This window comes from Anas platyrhynchos, chromosome 1 (assembly GCF_047663525.1).
Source record: "Anas platyrhynchos isolate ZD024472 breed Pekin duck chromosome 1, IASCAAS_PekinDuck_T2T, whole genome shotgun sequence".
NCBI classification, from domain to species: Eukaryota; Metazoa; Chordata; class Aves; order Anseriformes; family Anatidae; genus Anas; species Anas platyrhynchos.
This window is the reverse complement of record NC_092587.1, coordinates 165,754,808-165,777,500: the sequence shown is the minus strand read 5'-3', so window position 1 is coordinate 165,777,500 and position 22,693 is coordinate 165,754,808. Positions and strand designations below refer to the sequence as shown.

At 32.6% G+C, this 22,693-nt stretch overlaps 1 protein-coding gene across 10 annotated transcripts in view; it reads right to left on the bottom strand.

The window, feature by feature from the left end:
- Positions 1-22,693, bottom strand: part of DACH1 (dachshund family transcription factor 1) — a 368,016-nt gene that overhangs the window by 98,937 nt on the left and 246,386 nt on the right. For 7 of the 10 annotated variants that reach the window (XM_072032503.1, XM_072032508.1, XM_038187143.2 and 4 more), the window contains 3 exons: positions 22,210-22,382; positions 8,849-8,984; positions 6,550-6,687 (listed from right to left, as the gene is read on the bottom strand). In XM_072032503.1, the coding sequence (XP_071888604.1) occupies positions 6,550-6,687; positions 8,849-8,984; positions 22,210-22,382 (447 nt within the window). The remainder of the gene's footprint in view (positions 1-6,549; positions 6,688-8,848; positions 8,985-22,209; positions 22,383-22,693) is intronic. The other 3 variants (XM_072032504.1, XM_072032507.1, XM_038187311.2) reach the window with 1 other exon arrangement.

Genomic DNA, 22,693 nt, shown 5'->3' with positions numbered 1-22,693 from the left:
TTTGAACAATTTAGGAAAAACTTAAAGAAAACTAATTGCAGAGAACGTTATTAGCACTTAGTTACTGTAAGTAGTCTCAAGTGGAAGACATTCTTTAAATTTTGCTGTAAGCTGTCTTTTCTGTAACAGTAACCACACATATAAAGTGACACAACTAAGGCCTAGGAGATAAATGTGTTTTGTTTTGTGTTTTGTTTGTTTTATTTTTTTTTTCCATTAAAATTGAAATGTACTTATTAAAGTGTACTTATGCACATTTTTAGGAAAGATATATATATGATTCTATATCTTTAAATTCACAAAATAATTGTGTGTTTAGTAATTTCTTTAGAATTAATTTCTTGAGCATCTAGACACATCATGTCTTTTTTTTTTTTTCTTTTGCAAATGCATTGTTTTGTATAGTAAAATGTAAAACTAAAAATAGCTACTTTGGAGAAAAAGAATCATATTTGTCTGGTCAAATTCAATACCGTGGCATATATGCACACATAGAGTGAACACCTATAAATTCATTGACTTAATTTCCTATAATATATCTTTCCTAGCAGCAAACACAAAGGGAACTAATGATTTAAAAATTAATGTGGCAGCATGAGAAAAAAAAAATCCTTTCTAAGATCTTACCAATTACCACTACGTCTTCTGTTTAACAATTCATTTTTAAAAAGAAATCAAAATGAATACATACATGTTTTCAAAGGGGCTTTTAACTCCCCTGTACTTTATATGTAATAAAAGACCATCAAAGGTTATAAAGACCATGTATTACAACACAGGCAAATAGTTACTATTGAAAAGAAAGAAAAGACACAAAAAATAGGGAGGGAAATACTTTTGGGAAACTTTGTGGGGCACAAAGGAATTATATATACAGTTTCTTTTAATAATTTGGAACAAATTGTGTTTTTTTTTTTGTGCACGTGACAAGCTTGAGTATATTTGTAGAGTCTGACATGTCCAGGATGAACTTGAGTCACATAACCACAGATTAACTGGTATACACATGTAATTGGGATGCAAAACTGCAATGAGTTCAGTTTGCCTGGGATGTTTTGGAGTAGATGTGCATTTATCAGTCAAGTGAAAATCTTTCAACAAATCTCTCATACATTGTGTCAAAACTACTACTACACTAAGTGAAAATCTTTCAACAAATCTCTCATACATTGTGTCAAAACTACTACTACACTAGCAGAATAAAGGTCTTGCAAACAGACCTGCAGAAGAACTTCCTGTTTGGAGGATGGCTCAGTGAAAGTCTCTTTGTGAAATACTCTTATTTGCTACATCACTAAAAAGAATTTTCAGAATTTTGTACCACCTTTATACTCCTTCCTACAAACCCAAACTATTTTATTCAGTAATGCGAAAGGTTTCTGAGATTTCTGTGGGAAAAAAAATAAGATAAAAAGAAAAAAAAAAAAATCTGGCTTCTTAGTAAATAACAACTCATTAAGAAAACAAATTGCAATTTCATTTTTCACCTTTGTCATCCATTAACCGTAATAACTTTTAATGTACTTTAAGCATTCTTGAGCCTCTTGGGCTGAAGGTAGAGACATACTAACAACCAATGTCTAAAGGTTATTTCAGTGATACTGGCTTACTCTAACCTTTTATTTTATGTATCTCTGTATTATCTCTCATGTTACAAATTTGACTATATGTACTGTGTTTAGGGTCTGAGAAATATTGAAAGCTCAAATCAAGATTGATTTCACAATGTGCTAGATGATATACAGCCTAAACTCAATATGTTAAGAAGTAGAGACTGAAGAACTGAAACATGTCAATTAAAAATATATTTGTAGATAGATACCCATCAAGGTCTGTTAAAACCCTTCTATTTCCATTAAAAATGCAATATTCAGAAAAATACATAATGTATAAAAACTGTTTTGGAAATATATATATATATATACATTTTATAAATATCTCTCTGTGTGTGAATGTATACAAAAATAAAAATAAACAAATAAAGTATGTTTACACAAGCAGTAACTGGGCAGCAGAGCTGTGAATGAAAATTCCCTTTTAGGTCAACTGCTGACAACGGCCTTTGAAATGGGACTTTTTTAGAGAACTAGCTAAAATCATAACACTGAGCAGAAACATATTTTACACAAAGTTCTGGAGTATGTGCTTGCTGATTTTGCTTGAGGACAGGTCAGGTAAAAGAGAATATTAGATGATGTTACAAGTTCCTGAGTTTTTCATACTTCTAAAAATATTGTCATGTGTGTTTCTATATTTATCATGGTATGATGCATATTACTATATATATATATAAGTTTACTTCTGGAAATACAGACTGAATATCTATATGTAGGATTACATTATTATTAGTTCCTTTGTTGATGCTTGACTGCTAACAGTAAAATACAATTCTTAAATTAAAATGCAATATTTAAATTATTTTCTATTTCACACTAAGGATATTTTGGAATTTGAATATTTTATTTTATAAGATAGTAGCCAGAGGACTAAGATTGTTCATATCTCTGTAGAGAGGGACATAAAAATAGAAAGAAATACTGGGACTTTTTAATATGTGGATTTGATAGAGTTATACCTTAATTGCTGCTATCATAATAGTCAAGAAGCAGTTATTGTTGATTATCTGAAAATTGCCTAAGACATTTCCATTTATATCAAAGTTAAAAAGCTTTTTTGAAAGAAATAATTTAGCTTCTTTTGTGAACTTGGTGAATATTTTATATTTTGTTATAGAAAACTCCATGAACATTTTCAACAGAGTGTCCTTCCCACAACACCTCAACTAACTTATTCAATTTAAAATGTAAGCATGACATTCAGGCTTCATTTGCTGTTGGTGTCAATCTAAAAAAATATAAATTGATGCAGACAGAAAATTCTAATCTGATGCCCTAGGGCCAAATTCAATAAAAGACTTAGGCATCTAAATTTGGTGTTAAAGCAAGTAACTTTTAGGTGTTTGTCCCCCAGAACGAAATCTTGGGCTGACATGAGCTGGAGCTTACTGCTAGACACGTACTTGTTAGGGGGTGATATAATCTGCCACTTCCTACAACATCCCTTAACAGTATCCAAGCCAGCTACTACAAAGTGGGACCTAATGAAGTTAAGAAGTAGAACTGTATTCTGTCTAAGTCAATACAAAGTATTGTGCAGCTACCTGTAGATAGCATATAGACTCTGGGTAGTGGACTGAGCTATGAATTCCACTTTGCAGATTCCCTAAGACCAGAGCCTGGGGTCATAAAGGTAAAGCTATGATGTTAAATTATACTTCCTTTTTCAACATAATGCACAATGATTAAGGGTGCTCTCCAGGAAATGTGTCACAGCTTTAATTCTCTTTTCTATCTATAAGGAATCAGGAAGCACACCTCTAACCTTAAGGAGGTCAGGGGTAGGTGGTTAACTTTTGTAGTCTTTGTAGTAGTAACTAAAACCTACCTAAGAACTAAATAATACTATATATCAGCAGAAATTGAGGGATTTATCTAGAGCAAACTCTTAGGGTCATCGAAACTTTTACTGTACCTGAAAAGACTCAGTCTCTTAATTTTAAAGTAATGAATTGAATGGATCTTTTCTGATACAATGCTTATGCTTCCTGTAAGTCCTTTTTTGTGCAAGATCATACCTAGTAAAAACAAATATGCATCACTGAATAACCTATAATTGTAGGTTAGAAAATTAGATACTTGGTTTTGATGATGGCCATCAAGTACTTGAACTAACATCACACACTTGAACTTTCCTCCTTCTTCCCAGTATCATTTGCAGTTCTACAGCCTGCTTACAGTAAATTCTGAAAATCTGTTATGTTCTAATAATAAAAATATATATATAAAAAATAAATAAATAAATAAATAAACACTGGAAGTCTAGGGTAATTGACTATTTTGGATATATATTTTTAAGGTAATAACATCTTGAATTCTATATTAATTGTGAGGTGGAAGTGCTCTGCAGTGTCTCCAGCTGTCCCCCATAGTTTAGACTGGTAACCTGGCTGAAACACAACATAACTCTCAACAAGTCTATTTCTTTTTTTTTTTTTCCTCATGGAACCCAAAGAATGGGTGAAACTTTAGATGTGTCTTGCTGGGTTTTGCCCCAGCATGAAGCTCGACATGGCCAAGTTGCATAACTGGAGTCAGCGGATGGAATATGTTCCCAGCACCCACAGTTTACATGTCATCTTTGAGAACAGAAACTCTTCCTGTTTTTTTGCAGCAAATACTAACCCAGAGCCCATTGCAAATTTTCCAGTTTATTAGGCAGTAAATCAGATCCATAGAACCTAACTAGGTTCTTGGTAGGATAACGATAAACTAGTTGCAATAGAAGTTGAAAAAAAAATAAACTCATTTTTGCTAATGACAATAAATCTGGCTGAATTTTTTAATAGAATTACATATGATCTTTGAAAACTTACACAATTCCTAGATCTGGTGAGAAAGATGATTAGCCCCTCTGACTCAACATAAATTCTCATATGTTGATCAGATGTCTCTTTTATAACTTTTCTCTCACTTTAACTTCTCTGTTGAAAACAAATAAATATTCCCTGAGTTCAGAATACTTCAGAGATTTTTGGTCTTCTCATTTCTTTGATGGAAGAGGGGACAAGAAAACACAGGACCCTTTTTTTTTACTAGGAAGGATTTCTCAAGTTCTCACAGGTTCAATTAAAGGCCATTTTATACCTGCAGCTGATACATTTGTGCCAACAAATGTTTAGAAGAAAACACAGTGATGTTTAAGGTCTCGTGGTACTTACTCAGAACACCTGTTCTCCACCCCCACCCCCATTTCTTTTTCTTTTGAATCAGATGATGAGGGTGATGTGGCTTCAACTTTAAGAGTACCACCACCTAAATATATTTATTTTCCTTTTTTGATGTGATTGCATTCTGACTGATTTGCAGTGACAGAAGTAGATAATTACTATCTCCACAAATATCTATAAACTAAATCACTTCTTTTAATACAGATTAGTGCAATATTAAAGTTACAGAATTGGTATGAAAGACATTATAAATGTAGTCATGACAGAAAACAATTTTTAATTTAGTATACCCTATCAATCTAGATAGCCCATGAATATTTACCATTAATTCAGTAGGCTGGAACAAAGGGAGGAGTGAGGGGGACAGGGACAGAATATCGAAGGTTTGACCTAAGGACAAAAAGAATTCTCAGCAGTTTTACTGAGAACAGATCTTGGGGAAAAAAAAAAAAAAAAAAAAAAAAAAAAGTGAACTGGCAACAGATTGGACATCTAGAATACTATTTAAAAAAAGGCTTTAAAAAAATGAATGATATATAAAAATAGTAGTAATTCTTCATATGTATTTCTATTTGCAGAATTTACCAGTCTGATTACACTTAAGTGAGTAACTTCCAAAGGTGAAATAAAATCATTTATGGAAATTCAAAACAAACCTATTTGATCACATCATATTTCACAGCAGGGATACAATTTGTAGGGGCTGAGCGAGGGCACAGTATAAGCTTAAGAAGGTTGTGTGTGCAATGAACCAAACTAAAGGGTTTATAAAAAAGTAATGTTTCCATTAGTTTGGGGGGTTAATCCTATTAAAAATGACACCTGTCCAAAATAGAAGTGTCCAGATTTTATTTTTTTCATATCTCACTGTTCAAACACAAGGCAGAGAAAGTATCATAGCTGATAAAATGTAAGATATGGCACAAAAGTCTTATTTTGAAATCTCTGTCACTGTAGACATTTATCCCAAGTTGTTTTAATATCTGGCTAGTGTACCTTTTGATTTTTCTCTCGCTGTGCTCAAATAAATACTTTTTTCTAAGTCCCAAAATATCTTTTCAAAGTGTATTTCATATTTTTAACTACCGTTCCACCAAAATGTTCCTTGTCTATAAAAATGTTTAAAATTTTTATATATTAAGTGAACATAATGCATGAAATACACCTTTCAAAATTCTACTGCCCTTTCAAATACACCTCTAACAACCTTGTACAGGAACTTTGAATACCAACAGAGATGAAATGGTGTCAAAATCAGTATAACTGCACGTGGACTATTCACCTAGATCAAACATGTTGGTCATATACTCAATTAAATTTAAATCCCATTATGTAATGTATACCAGCCTCATTTTATGTAATTCCCTAGTTTAATGGTTTGGTATTAGCCTTTTTATTTTTTGCACACATGGACTAATTTTCACGGTGCTCTGTCCCTTTGGGAAGTAGGTTGTTAAAGTCAACTGGATGAAGACAGAAACTTAATACCTAAACAGAGTTGTAGAAAGGCCAGAGACACAATGGTAATATAAAACTATTTTTCACTCATCTTTCTTTGTAATATTTATGAAATTCCTCCCTCAGATAAATATTGTTCATTAAAGTCAAGCACCACGAACTAGAAGAATCTGGGAAGCTATAATCCTGTTATAATTGAATTTTTGAAACAATAATCACAGTATTAAAGGAAATCACAATTATTACTTAGCTTTTGAAACAATGCATTTTACAGTGAAACAATAAAGTACTTGTATTCATATTACCTTTCTCAATGTGTATTCTTTTTGACTCATGTCCCACATCATGACCAGCCAGATCACCCTCCTTAGGTCCAGGAAGGACATTTGGTGACAAACCCATCAGCATTTGGTTCATAGATAGGCCATTCTGATGGACAGCTGCTAGACACAAGAACAGGCAGAAACAAAATCAACCATCATTTTAACAATACAATTTTGTACTTATTTTAGATATTCTTCCTTTTAATTATACATGAATCCTAATAATCATGCAGTTACTTAATTAGTGCTATCAGTAGCCACACAATGAGGGAGTTTTGCTATGCCTTCCTAAAACCAGTTCATTTTCAAAAGAAGAGTTCAGTAACTTAGGACCCAATTGAATACAATTGTAATTGAATTGTAAACATTTTCTTATTTAACGAGAAATGAAATGAAAAATGAAACAATATGGAAAAGAATAGAAGGTTCTAAGTGAGACATTATTTTGGTTATTTTTATTTTGTTTTATATGTTATCTTTTCCAAAATACACTCTCTCACTTCCTTAAATTAAGCATTGTAACCTTCCAGCTAAGAAATTATTGTTTTTTAGAAATATACTGTATAACATCAAGTTTGCCAATAAAACTTCTAGAAAAACTCTTTCCAACTGTTCTTAAACAGAGCTTTATGATTCAAACACAGCGTGGAAACCCCTATATCCCAATGTTTTATCCCTAAAAATTGTATTTACAAGAGGCTTACACCATCTTCAACAGACCATTTTTTCATATGTAGCCCATATTTCTGTAGTAGTTGTCTTAATCTTGTTGGCACCTCAAAAGCAGATGCACATAAGAATCGGTTGTTACATTAACAGGTCAGATAAGAGAGAAAAGGGTTGTTTTTTAAGTAAGCCACTGAAATGATTATTTAAGGGACTCTGTTATGATCATCTCATTGGAAGAAAAAAAGTATAGAGCTCCCACTGTTATCTGCTGGTAGGTAAGCAGAGAAAGCTAAAGTAGAAAGCTACCTCTTAAAAAAAAAAAAAAAAAAAAAAAAAAAAGTGACATTCCTTAGCAAAAATAATAAGGAACTTTCTGTTTAATTTACTCTTTTACTTCTTTTATTTAAGGGAAAATGAAGAAGGTATTTAATAAAGCAAAAATAGATGACAATTAAAAAAATAAAAATCCATCTTTTGTTGTGCATTGGGTTTTTTTTAGCACTTTACAAAAACCTCAAGAAATAGATAGGTCATATTACATGGGATGCCAGTCTGATCTGTACTCTCAGTCATCCAAGTGATAAGAAAACAGAATTCTCAGCTTGTCATGGACAGGCCTCATTTGTTTCCTTTTGGTAAATCATTTTTCATCACATAGTAAAGACAGATCTTTCATCTGAAAGTCAGTGAAGAGCCAGCTTCCTGAGTCTGCAGAGAGCCTGAATGGAAACACTCTAAAAATCACACATCTGCATCTAACCTACGCAACTACATAATTCATAGTTATTTCATAACTTTCTGTTTATATGCCAAATACTCCAGTTCCACCTACTGACAAATTCCACTGTGGAAATATGCCTTAAAAGCATAAAAATCTGCAATGGAGCAATAATAAAAGAAAAGGACAAGTGCAATATAAATTTAAGTTAATATCCATAAAATAATGAGCATTTAAACTATCAGTTTCCAGTCTGGATTATGGAACCCAGCGTCTTTGTCACATAATTTACATCATTTACACAGAGCCTTGATAAAAATAGTATTACTCTGAGACACCATGGTTTAATTTCACTCTGCCCCTTGTAAGATATGAGGTGATAATACTCTGTATCATATGTCTCACCATTACAAGTTTTTACATTTAAAGAGTCTATAAAGTACACATATTTTAATCGATTTAAACTAATTCTTCTCTTTCCCAAGCAATTCTATGATGTCAAATGTTGCTTATGAAGTCAGATTCGATTTAGAAATCAAACTAGAGTAAACAAATTAAATAAAAATCAATTTCTTTAAAAAAAAGGTTTACACTACACGTTCAGTTCTAAAAATTAATCCAGAAAATTGCTTCCTGTTTGCAATTCTGTATTTCATAGCTTGAATCCTTATGTTTAATATAACATGATGGCAGTTTATATCAGTAACTGTTACTGTAGCATCAGGTATTATGATATTGTAAACTGGGGAATATTGTGTTGGGAGATAGCTATTGCAGATGAACTTTTGAACATGATACCTATGAGATCTATTTAAGACGTGGGTATTTAGGTTAGAAAAAACATCTGTCCCTAATCGAATTTAAAGTGGTGACAAGGAGAATAATGTGACCTACGGATTCTGTCTGAAGAGCTCTCAGTCCGTGCAGGAGAGCTGGACACACTGCTGCTTCGATGAGAGGATGGGTGGCTGCCAGGTCTTCGACCCTCTTCAAGAGAAGGAGCAGGAGAAGGACTGTCTGGAACACGTTCCTATACCCCATGAAAAATAAGTTCAAAAAAAGGCATGTTAAAACTAAAGCTTTGTGGCTTCCAAACATAATTTCCCTAAACTGTATCTACCTCCTAGGTCACAACCAATTTTTTTTTGCCTCTGTTGAGATGTCCAGGATTTGCAGAGTATTATCAAAGGAAACTTAACAATTTTAGGACTCTAGATCTAGAATAGATTTTACTATTCAGCATTAAAGTTTCTCTCATCTGATCAGAATTTTAAGACACCTTCCAGACTACTTATAAAAATAAAGTTTTATTCATTTATTTTTATTTTTTTTAGTCACTTGAAATCAGTATACTGTTGACCCTATGTCTGAAAGTGTTGTCCAAATGCATCTTGAACTCCAGCAGGCTCAGTGCTATGACCACTGCCCTGGGAAGCCTGTTCCAGTGCCCTCTCAATGAAGAATATTTTTCTAATATTCAGCCTGAACCTCCCCTGACAAGGCTTTTTTCCTTCAGGTCCTGTTGCCAGAGAAAAGAGATCAGCATCTTCCCCCCTTAGCTGTCATTGTGAGGAAGATGTAGGCTGCCATGTAGGCCCCTCAGTCTCCTCTCCTCTAGGCTGAACAAACCAAGTTATGATAGCCGCTCCTCATATGTCTTCCCCTTCACCACCTTTGTATCCTTAATTTTATTTCTGTACATATTTGCAATCAAATATTGTTCAGTGTACTTTGGGGTTTGAGCTATAAATTCCATTCTTAGTCATACCCATTTGTAAGTGTTAAATACATGGGAGCAAGTAGTATCTACTTACTGACTGTATTGTACCATTTTAATCAGTGCTCAGAAGCACACAATTCAGCTCCTAGAAGCAAGGACAGTGATACTATAGTTTGTCATACAAGCTATTGAGATGATTGGCTAACACAGGTGTGTATCCTAATTTCTGTTTGGATTGTTCACATAGACAAAAACTCCTCTTCTTTAGGCTAAACAAACCAAGTGATGTTGGCCACTTCTCATAAGTCTTGTGCTCTAGACCCTTCACCATCTATGTAGCCCTCCTTTGGGGTTTTCTAATAGTTTTATGTTTCTCTTATATTGTGGCACCCAAAATTGCACACAGTATTTGAGGTGAGACCGCACCAGCGCAGAGTAAAGTTGAACAAATGCTTCCCTTGACCTTGGAATGGTGTGCCTGATGCACCCCAAGATATGGTTGGCTCTTTTGGCTTCCAGGGCACACTGTTGACCCATAATCAAATTCCCATCAACCAAAACCCACAGATCCCTCTCCATGGGGCTGCTATCTTCCCTCTCACCCCCTGTACATATATCCAGGACTGCCCTTTCCCAGGTGCAGAATCTGGCACTTGCACTTGCTCGTCATATTGTCTTGTTAAACTTAAAGTCCAAATGTCTGCTAAAACTATAAAGCACAAACCTGGAATGAACCACACTTATTGTTACATTGTTTTTCATTTTTGGCTTTGTAACTACTTCAAAGAGGGGGAAAAATGCCCACCCACATTTCTCTATCAAGACGAAAGCATAGCTGGGAAGAGCTAAAATGTGCCTCAAGATGTCCCTTGATTCTGAAAGTTAGAACATGAGGACTGCGATTGTTTGATATGCTGTATGAGAACTGTAGCAGGGAGAAACATCCAATATTTACAAAAAACTTTGACAGATACAGTGAACAAAGAGAGATGAGTTCAGAATAGTCCTTCACAGAAAATTATCTGTCTTCCTCTGCAGTTTCCTGTTTAGTGCTAATAGCTCCCAAGACTCTGTCATTGCTAAAATAGGTGTGAATTAGGTTGTTTTGGTTAAATACTGATAAGAATAAATAATTCTTATAATGGAAATCTAGTCAGGGGCCTGAATATGTTAAACTTCCTTCCTTCCTTCCTTCCTTCCTTCCTTCCTTCCTTCCTTCCTTCCTTCCTTCCTTCCTTCCTTCCTTCCTTCCAATTGAAATTCTGGTTTCTAATGAAACTAACAAAGTGGCTGTATACACTCAACTCCTTAAAAGCTTTCAATAATGAAATAATACACAATATGTTTAATAACATATATGAAAGCTTCCTGATGCAAATGTCTTAAAGATGTTTGTTTATTTTTCTGAAGAGAAAACACTTTAGCAGCAGTCATTGCTCTTCATGCACAATAGGTAGATGAATATTTATTTCGTTTAATGCATTGTTGAATGCTATGAAACAGCAACAAAACTATCAATAGTAATCAATAGATCCAGGTAAGCTTTATAATAAATATTTGCTAAACTTGAGATTGTGATTACAAAGGGATTCAATGGGCTTATTGATGAAGTGGAAGAAGACCTTTCAGAACAATGTATCAAGACATTCAAGTGGATTCCACTTTAATAGACTAGGATTTTTAAGTCAAAAACATTGATGAGGATAGTTTAACTGCATCATAGCTCTAGGCTTATTATGACTTTGATTGTATTTATATGTCCATGAACTGGGAATTCAAGAGGAGGATTATAGTTAAGATGTTTTCCAAATGTAGAAGATTTATTTCTTTAGATTTAAGCGGATTTAAGCATGCACAGTGTACAGATTTGGTATAAATTGAAACACAGTATATCTAATCATTCATTTAATATATAATTTCACTGTTTGGCATGCAATATATTGTTCTTAGAAGGGTTTCATTAAAATGAAATCCAGTGAGCATGTAAGATTTGAATACAGAGTTGCAGAGTAAATTAATTTATTTAAACAGCTTAATTTGTTTATCCTATTTATTTATGTGCACTTTTACAGCATGTATTATGAGATGGAGAGACCAAAAAGAATGCACAGGACAGAAAAATATAATTATCATGCAAACAAAACAGATAATGAGTTTTATTCACATATAATATGACATAGCAGAAAAACTCTATGAGAAAAATACATATACTGGCTTTATCAATTCATTTTTAGAATACCCTTTAACCTAACAAGAAATAGGATTGCAGAAATGGGGAATGAATTAATTGAATAACTTAACTCATTTTTTATATCCTTGCTTCATAATTCAACAATCAATAGTATAGTCCATAGCAATTTTTTGTCTTTATCAAAACTAGCTGCAATAATAAATGGAAATTCTGCTAATAATATAATGAAATCCTCTGTAGCTCTAAAAAGTCACAATGATAAACTAATGGTGCTGGAATATCAATATAAACTGTCTTCCTTACTACAGATTTTTGTGTATAAAAGATGGATTCTGTCTGTGGTAAAATATTAACGTTACATTTAGAATTATTTCACTTAAATTTTCTCAGAAAAAGAAATGTGCAAAAATGTATTCGATAAGTAATTCAGATGATCAGAACTTTTTTGTAACATCTGCTAAATGTCACTTTTGTATAAATAAGAAAAAAATAAAGAATTATTTTTGGTGTTAAAATCCTGGCAATAGAAAATATCTAGGATATGGTCCATTATCCATTATTTTTCCTAAAACTTCTTCATTCTTAGGACAAACTCAATTCAACTTAATTAAAAATATTTCTAGAGAATCTGGTGTTGGCTTGTAATGTCATTACAGTAGTTGTCTTCTAGCAAACAAAACAAACAAACAAACAAACAAAAAGAAATTGAGTGACTTTATTTCAAATGTTTTGCTAAAAATGTAGTTATAAGAAGAAAACCATGAGGGGTTCAGTTTGAAATAGACAAATCTGTTTGTTGGTATCTAAATGCAGCTTTGACACATTAGATAGATATGAAACTTCAGAGACAACCATATTCAGGATGAAGGTGCAAGTGTCTCAGACAATTGAGATATACACAGTAAAGCCAGTGTAGCCTCATCCAAAACAAGATACCTATGGTTTAATTCAACTGCTCACATGCAGATATTCAGTGCCATTTGAGACACAGAAGAATTTTGAGATGTCCATAGTAAATTGACATGCAGAACCTACAAAAAATCCAGGTGGCAGCAAGATGTAAAAACATCCTTTACATATAGGCTGACAAGATGAATAGATCCTAAAACTCAATATTTACTAGAAAACAAGAAATGCAGAATTATTTATCACTTGGAAAATATAATCCCCACTAACCAACTTTTTCTCCGTTCTTTGCTTGCTTACTCATGAGAAAACGTAGTGTGAACAATGTAGTGCATATGTTGCAATTTAAGGTATGTTGAGCCGACATTTCAAAATACTCAGGCATCAGAAATGGAGGCTATAATAAGCAAATGAACGATGCACTTATAAGGGACAAATTCAGAGATTTAGAGCCAAATTTATTTCAATATTCTTTACAATTATTTACAAATAATGAATTCTAAGTATTTAAGAATCTCATGTTTAACTCTTCCAAAAATTCTTCTACCATACTTGGAACGTTCACTACAGGGACAGCTGTGTTCTTACCCCACTTACCCCGTTGATATTACAAGTTACAGACCCTCAATATCAAGTCCATGTTATAAATAACAGTTCTTGTTCTTGTCAAAAGGTGGTTGTTGTTTTTTTATTATTTTTTTAATTTTTGTTTGTTTTATTATTATTGTTTGTTTTTTCAAGAACATGACCCACAACTGTCTCAGTCTGTCCAAGTAAAATAGAAATGTCTTGCTGTACTTATCAACACTCCTCTACATTTTTCAAACAGCTCTTTGCATAGACGCAAAGATTAGATCTCATTCCTAAGTAAGTTCTTATTAAGAGTTATCTGAAAATATTAGAACCAGAATGGTACCAATATGGTAACCAGAACACCATACACATTTCTTCCTTATATATGCTTTTTCCTTCTTACCAGGTACTAAAAAGTAGTTATTCAACATAAATCTATTTGAATCTTTTTTTTTTTTTGCTCCAGCAGCATGTCTTCATTCTTTCGAAAGTGCAACTTTACCAGAAGTCTTACCCAAATACCTACCATCAGGTAAAGCTGATGGAGTTCAACTGTTGGTCCCTTTATCACTATCCTAAATTATATATTTCAGGTAATACGTATAGGATTAATTAATCTGCTCCTAAAATGATGGACAAGGAAGTATACCTTCTAGGTTTTCACCACTTCAGCCTTCCCACAAACGTTCTTTTATTCTTCACCATTCCCATTCCTTAGTGACAAAATTCCAGAATCATTCTAATAAAATTTGAATGTGACTACCTCCAATAGCCATCCATTTTTATTTATTTTTTTTTAAATCTTCTGCATATTTCTCTCCTACAGGTAATTTTAGTCTTTCTCTTTTGTTCTAATCTGCTTCTCCATAAGACTCATCTCTTGGGCTTAGTCATCCTTTAAATTTAGGCACAGACTGAGTTTTAGACATACAACTGAGATTATCTGAAAAGATACATTATTAATACTATTCACCTTTCTTGATGCTCTTCAGTGTTGAGCAAACTCTTTTAAGGACATTTCTTTTTTAAGTCATGCAGAAGACAAAATCATGTCCAATGTCATACTTTTCAATAGTTTGGGTGACTTCCTACTGGGGGAAGGATACATGACAAAAAATGTTCCATACACTGTTAATTTTCAAAATTAAAAATAGGTTTTTGTTTGTTTGTTTGTTTTTTGTGATAAAATTATAATCATCTCTTTCCAAATGACCAAAGCACAGCTTCTTACTCTTTCGTTAACTAATTGACCCATTTTGAAAGTGAATTGACATCTATGTCAGGAATGGCTTTCTTGTGAAATGACATACTTACTTGATATTGTACTAGTTGAAAGACTGAAAGAAGTGAATCTCTCAGCTCTTTTTTATATTCCTTGTAAACAGGACATTTTGCTTTTACAGTTTTATCTTTCCTTGAGCTTTAGCCTATAGTGCTATCAGACTCCAAATTAATGTTTAGTCTGAAGAAGTACAAGATGTTAATAATTATTTCCTAACTTCCTTGGTCATTACTATAAAATTGGTGTTCATTCAAACTGTCTGAATGCTATACATTTTTATTTTCTGTTTCCGTTTTTGAATAGCACTATCAGCTTATCTAATCTTGCTGATATCTCACTGATGCAAATGTTGTCTTGTCTTTTTTTCTATTCTTTTATTATACATTTCTAATCCCAATCAAAATTCACAACTTCAAATGTTGTCATTATTGTCATTAATTATACTATTGAGGTTTTTGTTATAATATTTGCATTTTTTCTTTCTATTTTTGATATTTTTCATCTGTATTTTTTCATTTTTTTCTACCTTACTGATAACTGATACCACAAAATGTAGAAAGTGATTAATAGACAAAAAGACTATAGATTTGTTTGATTTTATTTCTCTGTTTACCGCATGATCATTGGGAATATCAGCAGAAGTTAACTGGCTAGAAGGAAAAACAGACTAACAAGTAATAGTTTAACTATTATTTCAACCAAATCCCTTGAAATCATGGTCTGTACATAAAGCATAGCCAGGTGGTGAGTTTCACAGGCCACAACAGATTTAAAAAGAGAGAGAGAGAGAAAGGCTGGCTGTTGTAGTGAAACCAGAGCAGCAGCTGGTATTACAATAATGCCGAAGCAGGATCATTTCTGGAAGTGTCACTGAGCTTCTGGATTCTGTGTGTTCTCATTAAAATGTCCTGACAACTATTTTGGAACCACTTCTTATTTGAATGTATCCCTTCAACTGAATTCAAACTCAATTCTTTTTTGCCCTGGAAAATACGTATTTGGACTATATGAATATATATATATATATATATACGTATTCCTATATATTCCTCTATGGTATACAATGCACATAGGCATTTATGTATGCAACATGCAAACACATAGACATGCAAAAAACTTCTTCAAATTGAATTATCACTTTCTTATTGGCAGGTTGGACAGACTTCTTCATTTTTTCCCCCTCTCTTTCTCTGAAAATCAGGTCTTACTTGAAAAATAAAAACATTTAAGAATAAGAAGCAGTGGTATGAATTCATTCCACAAGGTCAATCAAAACTGTAGATCCAGCCAAACAACAAGAATGAGATTCATTTAGCTAAATGTAGTTGTCTACAGTACAAATATCTACATCTGAGCTTCTCACCTTAGGCTTATCGTTTTTCCATACATTTATCCTTCAAGGTACAATTCACTTCACTCTATAAAGTAGATATCTAAAAAAGGTTCAATGACTTGTGCCTTAGAAGACAGCAAAATGAATCCCATCCATTGTACCTCATGGTCATTTTAAATCAAATTAATTTTACATCACATACATAGTTCTCTGTTACATATATGCAAATTGACAAGCAGAAAAAAATATATACTACCTTCTCTGTATCATGTGAGACATTTATCTGCAGATATTTGCTTTACACAAATCACTTCACATAAGCATACTGTTTAAACAGCAATAGAATCCCGTATTATACCAACAAAGACATTATTCCCAGTTACATGCCAGGTACACAGGAACCATCCTCTAAGTCCATAAAACAATCTGTAAGATCTTCTTACGCTAAATGAACAAACAGTACTAGAAGTGTTCATATACATATTTATGTTAACTTAAAGAAAGAAAGATTCTGACTAGCTTGGTGATTTTCTCTATTATGCACAAGTTCTTAAGTACAATTTTAAGATGTACTATTCTTTGTGGTCACAACAAAAAGAAAATTAAATATTAATTGTTTTTCCAGTCTAAACATCTAAAGCTAGATATTTCAGGAGCTTGTAAGTGTTCTTAGATTTATTCTAGACTACTTAGAGTATTTTCTTTATTAGTAGTAGCAGTAAATATGTACCACGATCTACGTTTTTTTTTATATATATTAAATCAAAATTCTCTTTATACAAAGAATTGTTATGTCATATGTATCAGATAATGAAGAAATGAAAATAGCTTCATTCACAAATTGAAGAAAATTACTTTAAAGTAACAACACGCAAATGTCTCTAGAAATAATAAGTTATCTGAAAAATCAGGCTTTTCTCATTAACATTCAAAAAAGTTCATTTTTTGCAATTTGGCATATAACTATTTTGGTCTCAATAATTTTCTGTAAAATGAATATAGTATACTTCATGTTGCAAATATGTATCCACCGCTCTTTGCGTGTTTTGTTTCTGTAAGGCACAGAAGTGTCCATAGGAAACTTCTGCATTCCACGCCAGATTCAGAAAAAAAAAAAAAAAAGCGAGTTAAATGAGACAGACACTGATTTAAAAAAAAAAAAAAAATCAAATTCTGAACAACTAACCATTTACTGAAAGAGGTAGGGGTCCTGTGGTAAAATATAATATGTGATTGTGAATTTAAAATTTTACCATAACACTACGAAATGCAACATCATAACTTTAAAGTTGCAGGGGCATTCTAGCATTTCCTGACATTGTCTTTTGAAATTTGAGGATGGTCCTTTAATGAATGTTATCTAATGGATGTTATGGCTTTGGATGTTATTTTATTCATTGCATCCAGAGAGACACTTTTAAAGATTTTTCAGTATATTCAGTATATATTTTCAGTCTGATATCAGAAGACAATTCTGGCAGTCTTCTTCAGTTTATAGTACAAGAAAATTGACTTTATTAGTAACAACAGTGAAGTGGAATGGTTTTCTATCCAGGATGTCTAATTGTATTTTTAGGGTACTTCCTATGCCATTTTCTCTACGGGGTGGTGTGTCAGCCAATTTTAAGAGATAATTTAACTAATACCATTAAAAAAATAAAAAAATAAAAAAAAATAAAAAATAAAAATTAAAAAATAAAAAATAAAAAACACTTTTTCCATAACTGGAAAATAAGTTATCAGTAAACTCTTCTACACTGAAATACTGTGGCCAATATATTTTAGGTTTAAAACTCTGCACTACACTCAAGGCTATTTATACAGTAGTCATAGAAGACTTCTACAGTCTCTTTCTCTGCTGTCTACACCCTCAATGAAGTGAACCTGTTCATTTTTTTCTTACAATCATCTTCCTTTCAGGTCCACTCTCTGAACTTCCTCACTACCATTCTCACTTGAAACTTGTAAATGTATGTTGTTCCTATGTCATTGTATAGCAGTTTAGTATTTCTTCTCTTGGTCTATTATTCAGACTTTCTGGCAGCAATTACAGGCAAAAAAATATATAGGAACATCAAATATGTTAATAGTAATACACATATATTTTCAGTGAAAGATGGAAAAGTAGAATGTTAAAAGAATGTTAAAATAAAATTTCATATCAGAATAAAAATTCATATCAGCCTATAAAATCAACTGTCATCTACTATCTTAGTTTATTAATTTCATTGTCAATTTCTGCTGTTGGATGACAAGAAGGCAACCAGTGCTGTGACATATTTAGAGAATTAGAAAAATTTAGTTTCATGTATTTAATATACAGTGGAAACCTACTACGCCAATGGTTACTTTTTCAAATGAAGTTATTCTTTACTTTGTGTGTATGTGTGTGTGTGTATGTTTTGTGTTTTTTGATTTGTTTTTTTTTTTTTTTTGTTTTTCCCACTGTATTCTTATTTTTTCCCATAACTATTAGTAATATTTCATGGACAAAGTGCAATTTTTAATTCTGGAATTCTGCTCTGTTCTAACTATCAGAGTAGAATTTTTCATGTTGCTATTAATATAAGGCATGTCCTCTATATTTTCATATATCTTTCTACTGACTGAAAAATATATATATATATATATGATGTAGTGAAACTGCTAACAATCCGAGCCTTTGAAAACAGGTGATGAAAGCCACCTCATATCTAAAGCATCCCCAGGTCACAGCTGTCACACCGCTATTCATTGCTGTCACAGTCTGCTTTCCCTGGTTGTTGTTGCTCTCCTCTTATTCATCCAACTCATATATCTAAACATTCCATCACAAAACATCTAATGTTTGTCTTATGTTCGAAAGGGCAAAAAACTATTCTGAAATATAATTCTGAAGATTTTAGAGCTCAGAGTTCATTGCCAAAAAAAAAAAAAAAAAAAGTGTTGCTTTCTAAGTTTTCCCTTATAATTTAGCCTTTGTCTCATCTCCTGAACACAGCAGGATAAAATGTTTGGCTATACATGATCTCAGCTTTATTCCACCTTTTTATCATGAAGAAATTAAATATTACCCAGTAATAGAAAGGCATTTTAAGCTTTGTGAGTTTAAAGATAACAACACTAACTGTGAACTCAGTGAATTGGAAAAAAAGGTCAGCAAGTCATCCACTGTGGCACTGTTCACAGTTCTAGTATCCAGTAAACCAGGAAATTTATAAGCTGAAGACTCCTGTTTTCTAAGACTGAATTTCATTTCCATTTACTTAATTAGATATGGTAACTCTGGATATACTTTTCAGAGTAGAAATTTCTCATAGGTTATCTAACTTCAAAGTTTAAACTTATATAGTACTCTAATTTCAAATCTACACTGACATTTCAGGTTATAAAGATTAACTTAACGATGAGTGATTCACAGTCCTTTTAAATCAGCTTCTGGAAAATTGTAATTGAGGAAAAGTATTTAAGTAAACCAAGGTTAAAAGATCGATCCAGAAGATAATGAAAACAAAGCCAAAGAGCCTAAAAATGTAGCAGTATAAGGAAAATATTATTCTAATAACAAACATTCTTGTAAAAGAGAGCAACTTCACTATTTATCCATTCCTACAAAAATAAAGGAAAAGCAGGTTTGACCTTCTCACTTAGATCTATTCTCTAAAATATTTATTTTAGTTGTAGTAAAAGCTATTATTCATTGCTAGTGTAAGGTTCCGAAAGTATGCTGATTGAAGTTTGCTTCTCAACTTCTCAGTGCATATAATTCAACAGGCACTAAACTCACAGCCTCTGATTATTTCTAGTGAGGGAATGGTAAATTTCCAGCAATGTTATTTCCATGCTGATGGGAAGAAAATCCCCCAAACAATGACCTTGTGTTTTTATGTTGATCAGGTTTTGTTTTCAATCCTGTTTAGTATTAAAAAATAGGAGCATAATAGGCTGTGTTCTCTCTATCCACATGACCATATTCATCTTTCCTAGGCAAAAGCAGAGGACATGAATCTAGAGTTATGGTGTACCACAAAGATGCTGAAGAGTAGAAAAGTATGTATAAGTTCCCGAGCCTTAAAGAATTACTGAAATAATTATATGCAGCAAGATGTGAGTTTTGTATGGCAGTTTATCACTCTTTTATTTATATATTTACCTTTAATATAAATGTATAGTGGGTAGTATGCTACAGGTCTTGACTGAAGATACAGCAGTGCTTAGATAGTGTCTCCGTCAGGTTCTATGTAAATGTCCCTTAACCATGAACTTAAATGTATAAACATTAAAAAAAAAAAATGTATTTCAATTCTGAGTGAGAATGCGCTTCAAAAAAGAACATAAGTTAATTTGGCCATTTAAAAACACTTAATTATAAATCCACGTCTTTCCAGTTACCCGTTATGTGCAAACCAGATGGGAACATCAAACCTGTTTTGTTAAATAATGTGCAAAATGTTATGAGAGGAGCTGCACAAAAGTTGGTTGCTATGATGAAGATTTTTGTAGCATAAATAAAGAACTGTTGAATTTTCATAGGTATATAAGAAAAGACAAAGAGATGATAAATAGTGCTGATTATTTATACAAGCATATGCTTAAACAATCAAGATTTAGGGGGGAAAAAATGTTACAAAATGCTCCTAAAATAATTCAAACTGAAAATCAACATTTTCTGGGTATTTTTAAGTTCTTCACCTAGGTTAGACCAAAATTATCTTTCTACCTAAATGAGCTACAAGAGTGAGCCTGTTTAGAAGTTAAAGAACTCTGGGATAAGGAAAATCTGGTATGGCGCTGTCTATGGTTAAAATAATATACATAATTACATAATGACAAAGTCTCTCTTTCAGAGTCCAATATTTTTAAACCTATTAGACAGATTTAAATTAGATGAGTAAGAGTTACATCTCAGTTAAGTGCTTCCAGGGTCGTCATCTTCCCATAATTGGTTTAGATCTAAGAACACACCAGGCCCACTTCCTACAGCCTACTTTCCACAGAAGTGTTTTTCTTTTTTGTTTGTTTGTTTGTTTGTTTGTTTTGTTTTTGTTTTTGTTTTTGTTTTCTCATAACCTGGGAGCTATGTTGCATTCCAAATGCAAATTTTTGTCAAAGTTTTGAACAGAAAGTTAAAAATACTAGTGAAGATCAAATTTTGAATTCTTTTATATGAAATAAAATAGCTCACAGATGATGAAAGAGAGGGAAATACTAGGAAAAATAGTGAAAACAAAGTTTTGTTGCTAAATTCATAATTTTCAAGTGTACTTTTGCACGTGCTCCTCCATCAAAACTTTTGTAGCTCCTGATTTGAAGGTCCAAAAGATTTTACATTTACCCAGATCTTGTCAAAGGGATTGTGTTAAATGACAGATTTCCAATATAGTTGTAAAATGTCAAATAACCAAATAAAATTTATTTATTTATTTTGTTCATTTGTTTGTTTGCTTTCTAATGTAAGGAAGTTATGTAATAGCACAAAAGTAACTAGCACACAATTCTTTTTGTATCTTGTGTATTAGAACTAAAGAAGGATAAAAATGCAAAATGTAAATATCTGAATTAATGTCAAATCAAATCATAAATATCTGGTAGTAAGATAAAAAAAGCTTTTAAAATAAATACAGATCATCCTCAGTCAAAAAGAGAGAAGATTCCATGCCTCTGCTAAATAAATCTCTGACCAAATTGATTTGGGATGGAGAAGGGGCTAGACTGCTACTCTTATAGGCAATAAAACCTAAAATGGGTAGATATTTTCAGATTAAGAGTTCTCTACAGTACTATTATTATGACCTGGAGATTATTGGGTCTGTTCTGTGTAACTTTATTACATTCTGTTCCAGCATTTGGCAATTTAGAGACAAAGTATTAAGCCTTTCAGCCTTCAGATACTTTGCAGCATTTCAGTTCAAATGCTTAGAATTACAAATTGGAAGAACAGACAGACTCCATCTTTGTTTGTTCTAATTTAACAATGAAATCATGTCTTACTTTATCTTGAGGAACATGCCATTAGATTACAGACTATTAAATATGAGAAACCAGAAAGCTGTGTATTCTGTATGAAAAGTGCTTCAGCTTGAGCATTATTTTAATACTTATGATATGGGAGAGGAGAAGGTAGAACTAGTGACCAGTAGCCTACTGTTCTCAGAGCTACATATTGACTTTATGACTTACCTTATAAGATCTGACACCTACCCATCCTTGTAATACTTATGATGGCTCTGGCTGTGCTAGATTTATTTTACTTTATTTTTAATATACTTACCTTAATAACAGATGTCTCAACTCTGGATGGAGGACTCTGCACTTGTGCTGCTGCTGCCATGTTGGCAATGGTACTAAGGTGATTCATCTGGCTCATAGCCATTGTGACAGATGCTGGAGGTAGGCTCACAGGAATTAATGGGTGGGGCATCATCATAAAAGGAAGTTCCAGTCCTGGTGGGGAAAAAATAAATGAAAATAGGATTACTTCTTTTCTCTCTCTTTCTCTCTCTATATATTTTTTTATATATATATATAAATACATTGTGTTTTTTTCTGTTTTCTCCTCATGGACAATACTCAACTTATGGATGACAAGATGGGTCCCATATCAAGACAAAGCAGCAATGCATCTTTTCTTTTCTGGGATGTGCACATGTAAATCACTAGCAAACATGGAGGGTTTTTAGATACAAGTAGAGGCTATTAGACATCTTAGTTTGTTCATATCAGTGTAATGTTGTACAGTGTCATTGATGAGCAAA